This window comes from Gopherus evgoodei, chromosome 15 (genome assembly GCF_007399415.2).
Source record: "Gopherus evgoodei ecotype Sinaloan lineage chromosome 15, rGopEvg1_v1.p, whole genome shotgun sequence".
Taxonomy (NCBI): domain Eukaryota; kingdom Metazoa; phylum Chordata; order Testudines; family Testudinidae; genus Gopherus; species Gopherus evgoodei.
Genome location: NC_044336.1, coordinates 4,373,048 through 4,385,588, shown reverse-complemented (window position 1 = coordinate 4,385,588; position 12,541 = coordinate 4,373,048). Strand labels below are relative to the sequence as shown.

The window sequence follows — 12,541 nt, the reverse complement described above, 5'->3', positions numbered from 1 at the left end:
TGCCACCAGCAGTGACCAGTACCTGATCATTCAAGGGAAGGCAGGCAGAAACAATAATGCACCCAAACATCTTACTTTCTGACCCCCTGAGGCACATGTGAATGCCCTTGGCACGAGACTTGCTCACATTTAGTATCTGAACTTGCACAGCATGGACAAGACTGTGGCATGCATGCCACTTCCCCAGTTGGGGGTACTGTGGAGCCCCCCATCCCAGGAAGAGCATTGGGGAGACTACGCCTCAAGCAGAATCATCTCTCCCAATGCTGCTCTTTGCACAATCTGCTCCATTTTGCCTCCAGTGATTTACTAGACTCAGTTAGGAGAGAAACCATGCAAGGTGGCTGCTAAGCTGAAGGAGCAGAGGAGGTGCCAGCTTGCTGCCCAAAAGGGTGGAAATGGGGACCACAGCTCCTGATAATTGTTGGATGTCACAATGCTCCTCTGCTTGCAGCACCAAATGGGCTTATTCTTCAAAGGTTTTTGTGTAGCAGACAGACAGAAAGACAGCCAAAGAAATGCCATAGAGCAGAATTGGGCCTCTCTTTGTTTGGCCAGCTATGGGGATCAGCTTCTCTCAGGGCCTGTCTAATCCTGGGTTTCTCTGTAGTGCCTTGTCACTGCAGTATTTAATCACTGAACCTCTCAGTTACCATCTTTGGCTTGATCCTGCCCCTCTGAAGTTAACGTGAGTGGGAACAGGCCCCTAGGCAGGGAGATGCATCATCTCAAGACAGGCAGCAGCACCATGGTGAGGCAAAGAAAATGATAAAGAGGAATAGGGTTTGTTTCCACTAGTCTAGAGGGTTACACGCTCCATTGCTGCTGCCAGCTGAGCTGGCAGGTGGGGGGAATGGCAGGGACCACAGTCTCTATCCCTGACCCTGTAGCCATTTCACCTACATTTAATGTTACCTAATCTAAGCCACTCCTCTTCATCTCCTTGTTGCTTCAGCAGTTTTACATCAGCAACTTCCCGTGGCAGCCCAGATGGTGCTGCAGGCAGAGAAGCCTCAACAGTAGCACTGTGACACCATAGATAACTCACCCAATCAGCACACCCTCCCTTGAGAAACCCAAACCCTAGTTTCAGAGTAGCAGCCGTGTTAGTGTGTATCCGCAAAAAGAACAGGAGTACTTGTGGCACCTTAGAGACTAACAAATTTATTTCGGCATGAGCTTTCGTGAGGAAGTCAGCTGTAGCTCACGAAAGCTCATGCCGAAATAAATTTGTTAGTCTCTAAGGTGCCACAAGTACTCCTGTTCTTTTTCCAAACCCTAGTCTTAAACCTTAACCCCTAACCCTGCTGCCTGCCTTGGTCATCTCTCCCCTTCACAGCTCCCCCTGGCTGCCGCAGGCAAAGAAATATCTCTACCTGTGGCACCAAATGGGCACTGTCTAGCTAAATTACAAGTTTTGACTGGACAAAGGTAAAATGATCTTGCCTGAGCCAGGCTTAGCGGGGCGGGAGGCACAGTGCAAAGCTCCAGCCTCACTCCAATACAGCTCCTGATCTGAAGCAGCTCCCACTATTCCAGCCCTGAACCCCCACGCATCCCCATTCTGTCAGAGCACCTCAGTTCTGACCCACAGGTTTATTTTGCTGGTGCATTTCAACCAATAGGATTGAAGTATGTAAATGATCTAGAGCAGGGGTGGGCAAACAATGGCCCACAGGCCGAGTCTGGCCCACCAGCCATTTTAATTAGGCCCTCAAGCTCCCTCTGGGGAACAGGGTCTGGGGCTTGCCCCGCTTCAGTGCTCCAGCCAGGGAGTAGGGTTGGAGGCCACTCTGCACAGCTCCCGGAAGCAACGGCATGTCCCACCTCTGGCTCCTACACATAAGGGCAGCCAGGAGGCTCCACTCCACACGCTGTCCATGCCCCAAGCACTCGCCCCTGCAGCTTCCATTGGCCAGGAACCATGGCCATTGGGAACTGCAGGGGAGGCGCCTGCAGACAGGGCAGTGCACAGCAGGGACGCATGACTACGCAGGAGCTGGAGGATGGACATACCGCTGCTTCCAGGAACCTCTTGAGGTAAGTGCCCCCCAGAGCCTGCACTCCTGAGCCACCCCCCCCACACCTCAGCCCTGATCCCCCTCCCACCCTCTTGATCCCAGCCAGAGCATGCTCCTGCACCCCAAACACCTCATTCCCAGCCCCACACCCCCAGCCCGCACCCCCTCCTATACCCCAATCCCTATTTCCACCCACCTTACAATTTCTACACTCAGATAATTATAATATGGAGATATACCTATCTCACAGAGCTGAAAGGAACCTTGAAAGGTCATTGAGTCCAGTCCCCTGCCTTCACTGGCAGGACCAAGTACCATCCCTGACAGATTTTTGCCCCAGATCCCTAAATGGCCCCCTCAAGGAATGAACTCACAACCCTGGGTTTAGCAGGCCAATGCTCAAACCACTGAGCTATCCTTTGGGCCAAAAAGTTTGCCCACCCCTGAACTAGAGGGTGTGAATGATGACTGGCTGCATTACCTCTGATGTCACAATCCCCTTCTGCCTAGAGCATCAAATGGACACAGTAAGGAAATGAGGCTTTTCCAGTATTTTGGTTTCCTGACTACCCCCAAAATCAATGGGGTTCTTCCCACTGATGCTTCAAATGTTCCCAGAAATTGTGGAACTGATTGGATATGATCTTCAAAAGTTATCGCATTACAGGCAGACAAACAGAAATGCCATCAGCTTGAGAATTAGGCCTCACTTCCTTAGCTGACTAACAAGGAGAATGGACAGTGAATGAGGAAAGTCCTGCTTATTTTTGCATGGGATTCCTAGCAGAAATAAAAACAAACATGCGGCGAGCAAAGTAGATGAAAACTCAAAACTTCACTTACATTTTTTCATTTTCACAATCGATATACTCCATTCTCTCAGAGCCTGCTGGAAGAGGGAGCAGGGTCTTCCCTTTTACTTGACCAATAACTACAAAAATGTTACTTTTCAGGCTGTGGACATGACGCATAATGTCCTGTGACACCACATGTGGCCAGCTGTGGTGATTCTTCTGGTTTGCTAGGACTGGTGCTACTACCTGTAATATAAACCATTAAACCAGTTTACAGCACATAACTAATAAATAAGAAAAAGCCAAATGGGACTGAATAGCTCCCGGGCCCTGAAGCCTTTCATCAGCCAGCCACCAAACTGGATCCCATGTGTCCACGTGAAATGAGCATGGAGGGGGTTTAGGCTGGTTCCTAATGGACCCATTATAATTGTCAGCCCTGTTGGCAATCGGAGCAGTCTCCAAGGACTGAATGAGCCACAGCAAGTTACTTCTCCTCTACGCCACAGTAGCAGTCCTTGCTGTTTATATTTGGGACACCTATGAAGAAGCCTGCACCTCTGCCCCCAACACTCCACCTGTTTTGTGGATAATTAGAGGGTTTGTAGGCTCAGTACCTTTCAAAAGGACACAATTTAGTTATAAAACCCCAGAACTCATTTGTAGGCAGTATTTGCTCCTTGCTTCTGCATTTATCAGTGTCTAGAACAAAGAGCTCAGAAATCAAAAGATTATTCCCAAATAAAAAGCTACTGGTTCAGCAGGAGTTATGCTGGAAAGTGTGTGATGTTGGAAGCCCACAACACCCCAAAACAGTATTTCTTACTTATATTCTACACCTTTCAAAACCCCAAACATTTGAGAGTCTGGAAAGGAACAGAAAAGGGACCCAGCCAATTCCACTCACGATCTGCCCGCCTGCTTTACACCCACATGGCTCTAACTAGGAGTGGGTGAATGGATGGCTCTAGCCTCTTGTCCTTTTACTAGTCATTTTAAAATGTTCCTTGTCTTAACTGGATTTGGGATTGGTTTCCAACTCTGCCGTGCAAGAGGGCTCAGTCTGTGGGCAGCCGTTAAAAAAGAGCATGTTAAAGGTCTGAGCACCAGGTATGTTCAAAACCACAAACTGTGACTCTATGGAACTGCAATCCAACTTCATTTAGGCTATGGGGGATCTTTCAGTGCCTCTTGGTGTCTGCTCCTTTCACCTGTCATTGGAGATTCCTTCCTGCAGGCTCTCTCATATGCCAGGAGAGTGGCAGCTGCAGGCCTTGATGACAGTTTTCTTAAGGGGGAAGCCATCCTAACATTCCATCCCAAAGCCTGGACTGTGGTCCCATCTTTTGATTGAAATAAGATAGTTCCTGTGTCACTATTGTTCTTAAGCCTCATGATCTTCCATGCTAAACTCAGTTGCACACCTCAGGTGTTCAGACGGCTGTGGGGACAATGCCTTTCATGACCTCCCCAATACTGCCTGTGGCTTTTGCTGAAAAGCTAAAGGCCAGTCCCATTCAATCCAGAAGTGATCCAATGGGATCATATTCTGTATCCACCCATGCTGTGTGCTCAGTGAAGTCCCTACTCCAGAACAACTTTCTACTGAAGGGTGGGTGGTGGTCACTTCCACAGCATGTATTCATCCTGTGCTGATTGGGAGCTGTAAAGATGCCACTGGCAGCTCAGCTAAAGCACTATTGTCTTGATGCTGTGTCAAGATCGGACTGGATCTTCTGTTGCTAGTAGAGATAGCCAGCGCCTAGAGAGCACAGCATGCCAGTTTCTCTTACAGAAGCTGTTGTGTTTCCTTTGTTCAAAAAAACCAACGCTTAACTTTGACACTCTGGCTGACAATTGCCCAGTGTCTAATCTTCCGGTTCTGGTTAAGATTCTAGACACAGAACAACTTGCAGAACACCTAGATGTCTCAGGTCTCTTTGACCCTTGTTAATAAGGGCACAGAGCAGAAACTGCTCTAGCAGAAATTATCTCACCCTAGGGATGGAAGGAGACTGGGTGTCCAGGCTAATATGATTAATTCTACCAGATGCTTTCAATATCATTGGTCCTAAACTGCAGAATATAACAGGAGCAGATGGGATTATTCTCCAGTGACTCCTTTCCCTCCAGAAGGTGGCTTTAGGAGACTTTTCTTCATCACTGAAGGCACTCATCTGACACCCAGGAAGATCCCTGCGTGTCTTTACTCTTGTTCCATTTGTGTGCAAGGCCATTAGAAAGGTTAATGAGAGGATATGGGAGACCAGTGCTTTCAGTATGCTGACAGCCAGCAGTGTATCTCTGTCTGATTCAAACCAGCCCACTGTTCTGTGATGTCTGGGTGAGATTGGGACTTCAATGAGAGCTAACTGGCTGATGCTCAGTCCAAATAAGACAGAGGTAATGTTTATTGGTTGGAGAAAACAACCAGAAGATATGGCAGGGATTGTATTAGCCACTGTGACTGAGGGGATATTGGATCCTAGCTCTTGCTAAATGATCATAATCATATAGCAGCAGTTTCTAGGAAGGCTCTTGTCCATCTTCATCTGTACTGAAGTTGTGCATTTCTTTCAGATGAGGACCTTGTGTAGGTCAACAATGCAGTGTATCTTGGCAGCAGCACATGACATCACTGTTCTGGGACCTCTCCTGGCTGCCTCTTGGTTTCACCCTTGGTTAAGATGGCCTTCTCAAAATAGTCACCATCTCAAATTGTTCTCAATAGGATTGAACTCATCAGTTGCCCTTACCAAAGATGGACACTTCTTCCCACTCTTCCCAACTGGAGTGAAGCTGTGCTGGAGGCAGAGAGACACAGCAGAACGCAGGGGTTGGCTATCTTTGCTATGGGCAGCCTGTGGCTTCAGTCCTCATGAGAACAGATGGCAGCCATTTGGTAAGTTTTTCTAGAGCAGAACTTTATTCCTCAGCCTCTGCTGAAGGGGAAACTTTCAGTTATGAGAAATAATTAATAAAGTTCCCATTAATCCTAAATATCTATATATTAATCTATCTATAGCTTCAAAAACAACTAATTATTGCACCAGATTTTCTCAAGATTCACCTTTCTGCCAATTTCTCCGTTAATAGACAATGACTGAGCAGAGTCTAATAAGCTGCTGAAGTTCTTAAAGGACCCATTTTAAAATTAATTTTAATTCATAAACTAAAGAAAAAAAGAAAGAAAAATCCCCAATAAAACAGTGAATTTAATTGCATGACATCCCAACTGCCAGGGCCATACATGTTACTGCAGCAGAAAATATGTCGCTACCCTGGGTTCTGGTCAGGTGCCCCAGTCAGCAAAAGGAGAGGTTCTTCAGACTCCTTCAAGTCCTCCTTGCAGGTCATTGAAGACAGTCTAGCCAGCAAGACCAGTGTTCATTCCACTTGGGTACCGCTCTCCTTTAGAGAAGCAAGGGCAGAGTAAAAGAATGGGAAGATTGAGAGAATCACATGAAGCTCTTCAGCAGAGGGTGGAGTCTGCTTAGCAGCTCTGCTTGCAGCTCTGCACTGCTCCTGCACTGCCTTCAGGCCCAGCTCCGTCCCTCTGCCAAAGAGCAGCACATGTGACACAAGCAGAGGCATTCCCATAGGAAGCATCACCACAGAGCTGGGGGCTTATCTAGTGGAAGGGCCTGCTCCTGTCTCCAGTGTGACTGACTGATTCAGCCCAATAGTGCAGTTTGTTCAGATCAGAGAAGAGTCATGAATGATCAACCTGAGTGTGGATTTTCTATAGCACCTTGGGTTCCTGAGTCAGTACAGGGACTGAGAGGGGAGGCTTTGCACCTCCCTGATGTGATGCTGGGGCAGGCAGGGGACAGAGAGGCCACAGTAGCAGGTTAGAGGAAGCAGCCCTGAGGACAGCCCTAGCTTGCCCTCCCTAGCTCCCACTTCCGTAGGCCCTATGGGCATCACTATACCAGGGGATCCCTGGGGTGCAGGCCTGTCTCTTTCTGCCCTCCATCTGCCCTGAAACATCCCCTGTGCCAGAAGAATCTATGGGGTTGGCACTGAGCCCCTGGTGCAATTCACCGAGGGGAGCCATGCAGCCCCTTGGTGCCAGCCCAGCTTCACCCTACTCTGCACACACAGCAGGTGCAAAGCGACTGCACAGGGGAGGAGAAGGAGCCTCCTTGGTTGAGTCCTCTTGAGCTGCCTCTCTCTGTTTTCAAGAAAACCAGGAAATTCAAACACAAAAGACACTTTGTGAAAAACAGTTCAGGAGGCTGAGAGACAGCGACGCAAAACCCAAATGCACAATGCCAAGAAACACAGCACAAAGTCATTCATCTACATCCCTCCTCTTCTCTCACTCACACACTGCCCATTCCCCCAGCCAACCAGTCCTACTCAGTTAGTCACCATAGTCAGACCCTTAACTCTATCCTCCGTGGAATGCCACAAAACAATGCTTACATCTCCCGGACAAAAAGCTACATAAAGAAATATGCATAGCAGAGATCAGCACATGCACCCTGCTCAGGACACATGACCAAAGGAGCCCCAGCGACATCAATCTAAAACTATTCATTACACCCCAAAAATTCTACATAACAGCTGGAGTTTACAAGTCCTCTCATATGCTACCTGTCACCATTTACAAACAAAGTCACAGCACACAAACACTGCAATCTGTGCAATTATGACTTACCAAATTGCAGAACCCATAAAAAAGACTGAGACGTAATATTGCTCCACATAAACAAATATGCTACCCCACAAAATCAAAATAACTTGGTTAGTAGCCTACAACTGTGAGCTGAAGGTTCAATGTCTTAATATAACAATGCCAACTCCAAAATACTGCCACATTCACATCTACTTCCACATACACTCTTATCATTGTGTAGATTTTCCATCTTAAATTCATACTGAACACACTAAAAATAAATGTTTATTTTTTAAAAAAATTCATTAGGTGACACCTCTATTGGGAAAAATACTGGTAACATATTCTAGTTCACAATATTAAGATAACAAATTGGTTGTGATTCTTGACAAGTCCTAAACAGAAATCAAGCTAACCATGAGAAACACAGATTAATCCCATAGGAACACTGGCATTAAACAGGCCCTGTCTACAGGTGTGTTTTGATTTTGTAAACACTTCCCTTCTGGGCTAGCCTGGGGCTTACAGATGGCAGAGTTAAGGGAATGTGGGTGGCCTGTGAATGTGGATGAATAGAGCAGCTTTTCTCTGGGAATGGATGGTATTTGGGAACAGGGATGTGTGGCACTGATATACCGAGATACTGATGTGTTGTGTGTGTTCCAGTTTTGCCTTGTTGTCCCTTAGCAACATGTTCTCCTTGATGTTACCTTAACATTGCACACAACCCCTTAGCAACTTGTTTTTTACCACTGTGACCTGTGTCCCTGGGGACACCCCCGGTTGAGTCACCACAGCAGGGACTGACCCTGAAATCTCTGCTTCCCCAAGCATGAGCTGCTGCTCCCTGAGCTAAAAGACCCCACTGCTTGGCCAGGCTACAGCTCCTCAGCCTCCACCTCCCGCTCAGGCAGGCTGAGGGGAGAGAGCCTCGAGGGTGGGGATGGGTCACAGACCTCTGAACTAAGGTGGGAACCTGAGAGGTTCCCTCCTGGTGCCAGGCCCGCCCAGGGACCTGGGGCCCTAGCACAGCCAGGCTGGGCATCTCGCTGGCTCCCTGGGCTGCTAGAGACTGGGAGCCAGGCCAGAAGGGGGGCAGTCGCGTGGGTAGGTCCCTGCCAGCCGCCAGGACCCAGAACCGCGGAGGGGAAGGGGCTGCTCCTGGGGTCCCATCCAGCCGCCCCCGCGCTGGGGCTCCCCGCGGCGCGGCCCCCTTACCTCCTCCACCAGGGCGGCGAAGTGCTCCAGGGAGGAGGCGGGCAGGTCCCCGTAGAGCAGCTCCCCGGGGCCGGGCGGGACGCTCAGCGGCCCGGGCCCCCTGCGCAGGAAGAACAGCGCCTTGCCGCGGCCAGGGCTGGCCGGGAGCTCGGTGCTGAGCGCCAGCTGCCCCGCCGGGCTCAGCGTCACCAGCAGCAGCGGCGGCTGCCCCGCCGCGCCCTCCAGGAAGCCCCGCAGCAGGGGCTGCGCCTCGGGACTGCCCGCACAGCGCTCCCAGCGCTCCGGCTTCAGCCGCAGGCTCCGCACCACGCGCTCCCCGAGCAGCCGGACGCGGGGATCCGAGGTCGGGGCGTCCTCCGCGGGGGACCCCTCCTCCTCCTCCGGGCCGGCCATGGCGCTGCAGGCAGGACGCCCCGGAGCGGCGGCTGGGTAGGTGGCTGCGTCCGGCTCCCGGAGCTGGGGGCTGGGGCTGGGGCTGTGCTGGGGGCAAGGTCCGGGGAGCGGGCTGCGCTCGGGTCCCGGGGCTGGGGGCTGCGCTGGGGGCGGGGTCCCTGGGCTGGAGGCTGCGCTTGGGACAGGGTCCGGGGCTGGGGGCTGCGCTCGGGGCAGGGTCCGGGGAGGGAGCTGCGCTCGAGTCCCGGGGCTGGGGGCTGCGCTCGGGGCAGGGTCCGGGGCTAGGGGCTGCGCCCGGGTCCCGGGGCTGCGCTCGGGGCAGGGTCCGGGGCTGGGGGTTGCGCTCGGGGCAGGGTCCGGGTCTAGGGGCTGGGGAGGGGGCTGGGGGCTGCGCTCGGGGCAGGGTCCGGGGAGGGGGCTGCGCTCGGGGCAGGGTCCGGGTCTGGGGGCTGCGCTTGGGTCCCGGGGCAGGGTCCGGGGAGGGGGCTGCGCTCGGGGCAGGGTCCGGGTCTAGGGGCTGCGCCCGGGTCCCGGGGCTGCGCTCGGGGCAGGGTCCGGGGCTGGGGGCTGCGCTCGGGGCAGGGTCCGGGGAGGGGGCTGCGCCCGGGTCCCGGGTCTGGGGGCTGCGCTCGGGGCAGGGTCCGGGTCTGGGGGCTGCGCTTGGGTCCCGGGGCAGGGTCTGGGGAGGGGGCTGCGCTCGGGGCAGGGTCCGGGGCTAGGGGCTGCGGTCGGGGCAGGGTCCGGGGAGGGGGCTGCGCCCGGGGCTGGGGACTGCGCTCGGGGCAGGGTCCGGGGAGGGGGCTGCGCTCGGGGCAGGGTCCGGGTCTGGGGGCTGCGCTTGGGTCCCGGGGCAGGGTCTGGGGAGGGGGCTGCGTTCGGGTCCCGGGGCAGGGTCTGGGGAGGGGGCTGCGTTCGGGTCCCGGGGCAGGGTCTGGGGAGGGGGCTGCGTTCGGGTCCCGGGGCTGCACTCGGGGCAGGGTCCGAGGAGAGGGCTGCGCCGGGGGCCCGGGGCTGCGCTTGATGCTCCGCGCCGGCTGCCAGCGGAGGCTCCTTGGCGACTGTGTGTACAGGGCGGAGCTGTGGTTGCTCTGGGGACTGGACGCGGCTCCTCCCCCGCCTGAGGCAGCCGCCGAGGCAGCTCCGATTCCCTCAGGCTGGCGGAGCCTTGAGCGGCAGGAGGCGGAGACTTGTGGCTCCACCCGGGGGGGGGGGGTGTTTCGCGATGAGTGCGAGGGACTGTGGCAGATGCCCCCCACATACACCCCCGCTGGCCCAGGGCCCCAGGGGTGCCTCCCCCGCACCCCTTTGGCCCCCGATGTGCGTGTCCTAGTGCCATCACCCTGCCAGCACCTGCACCTGGCTCGCCTGGGATTTGACTTGTCTCTCGCAGCATGATCAGATGTCCCGATTTTGTAGGGTCAGTCCCAATATTTGGGGCTTTTTCATATATGGGCACCTATTGCCCTCCCCAGGGATGGCTCTAGACAGTTCGCTGCCCCAAGCATGGCCGCATGGGGGGGACGGGGGGCGCTATGCCGGCAGCCGGGAGTACAGCAGATGGCTCCAGTGGACCTCCTGCAGGCTGGTCCTGTGGTCCGCTGGGAGCCTGCGGGAGGTCCACCGGAGCTGCCTGCCGCCCTCCCGGCGGCCGGCATAGCGCCCCCTGCAGCATGTCTCCCCAAGCACGCACTTGGCATGCTGGGACCTGGAGCGGCCCGGGCCCTCCCACCCCCATCCTGATTTTTCACACTTGCTATCTGGTCACCCTAAGTGTGCATGGGTGCTGGAACTGGGGTGCTGGAACTAGAGGGGGGGGACCGCCACACCCCCTGGCTTGAAATCATTTCCATCATATGCAAGGTTACCATTTGGTTCAATGGTGTGTGCGCACACACCAGCGCTCCTGCCAGTGTGGGGGGCTGGCGAGTTCTGTGAGGATCCATGGCCTGCCCCTGCTGGCCACTGCTTTGGAGGTGACACAAAGGAGCGGACTATGCTTGCGCTTGGATTTCAACCTGTGGTCCATGAATCCTGGGGAGGGGGGGTCTGCAGACTGTCTAAGATTCCCAAAGGGGTCTGCAAATAAAACAAGGTTGAAACTCCCTGCTCTAGTGCTTTGTGCCTGTGAGAGCATTTGCAGCATTGGGATGTCACCAAAAGCTGAATGTCCTTCCAAGGGGGTTGATTGGAAGGGGGAATTGGCCTGGTTCTGCTGGGCAGCACTGGTGCTAGAGTTCCTTTGCACAGCTTTGTTTGCAGAACTGCAGGGACAGGGTTTCTGTCAGGGTTTATCCCAGGCAATGCAAACCCCAAGATCACATTCCTGCCCTCTAGCAGAGTGGGCTGGTTGCAGCTGGGCAATAGTTTTAGCAACTTCTTGTGCGGGAAGCAGTGTTTTCTTTGTGGCATAGAAGCCTGCAGAGCTTTTTCTTGTGCTTTGAGAGCCAGTCTGATGCCCCCTGCTACATTTATTGTGACCTACTGGGAAGGTGTGTGTGATGGGTTCAGTCACAAAGACCCCGCCTTGAGACTGTTACCCGATGTGCTGAAATTACCTCTGAGCCCATTTTCCCTGCCAGCCTGGGACTCCAGAACCCTGCCTTGTTGAGCCAGACATGCTAGCCTGCTGCATCACAGACTCAGGGTCTGAACCATGCCCCCAAAGCGACAGGCTTTAAGTGAAAACTGCTCAGCAAGTTACCTACCTCCAGCACCCAGTTCCCAATGGGATCCAAACCTCAAATAAATCTGTTTTACTCTGTATAAAGCTTGTACACGGTAAACTCATAAATTGTCCACCGTCTGTAACACTGATAGAGTGAGATGCACAGCTGTTTGCTCCCCCAGGTATTAATCACTTACTCTGGGCATATTAATAAAAGTATAAAAAGTAGGATTTAGGTGGTTTCAAGTAATAACAGACAGAACAAAGTAAGTCACCAAGCAAAATAAAACAAAACATGCAAGTCTAAGCCTAATACATTAAGAAACTAATTACAGGTAAGATCTCACCCTGATAGTCCAGTAAACTTCTTTCACAGAATAGACTCCTTCCTAGTCTGGGCCCAATCCTTTCCCCTGGTACAGTCCTTGTTAGTTTTAGCAGACATCTTAGGTGGTAAACCGGGGTATTCTCATGACTGGGACCCTTTGTCCTGCTCCACTCCCTTTTATAGCTTTGACGCAAGGCAGGAATCTTTTGTCTCTCTGGGTCTCCACCCCTCCATCTAAATGGAAAAGTACCAGATTTAAGATGCATTCCGCTATCAGGTGACATGATCACATGTCCTGTGAGACCCCAGCCTCCATTATTCCTGAGCTGGCCCACAGGTACACGGGAAGGTTTTCAGGTAAACAGAGCCATTTACAGTTCATTGATTTTGAAGCACCCTTAATGGCCTCCACTTAATATATTTACATCCATAATACAAGTTTATATCTTATTCTCCTAACTCCAGACATAGAAATAACACATGCAAACAAATAGGATGAAC

The 12,541-nt window shown here is 52.9% G+C and overlaps 1 protein-coding gene across 5 annotated transcripts in view; it reads right to left on the bottom strand.

The window, feature by feature from the left end:
- The window catches only part of DNAH9 (dynein axonemal heavy chain 9), a 392,191-nt gene extending 382,996 nt beyond the window's left edge, over positions 1–9,195 (bottom strand). For 2 of the 5 annotated variants that reach the window (XM_030534286.1, XM_030534287.1), the window contains exons 1-2: positions 8,655–9,195; positions 2,865–3,061 (exon numbers count right to left, since the gene is read on the bottom strand). In XM_030534286.1, coding sequence (XP_030390146.1) covers positions 2,865–3,061; positions 8,655–9,047 — 590 coding nt within the window. In that variant the 5' untranslated portion in view covers positions 9,048–9,195. Of the gene's footprint in view, positions 1–2,864; positions 3,062–6,095; positions 6,227–8,654 lie in introns of all 5 variants that reach the window. The other 3 variants (XM_030534283.1, XM_030534284.1, XM_030534285.1) reach the window with 2 other exon arrangements.
- Between the last annotated feature and the right edge of the window lie 3,346 nt (positions 9,196–12,541).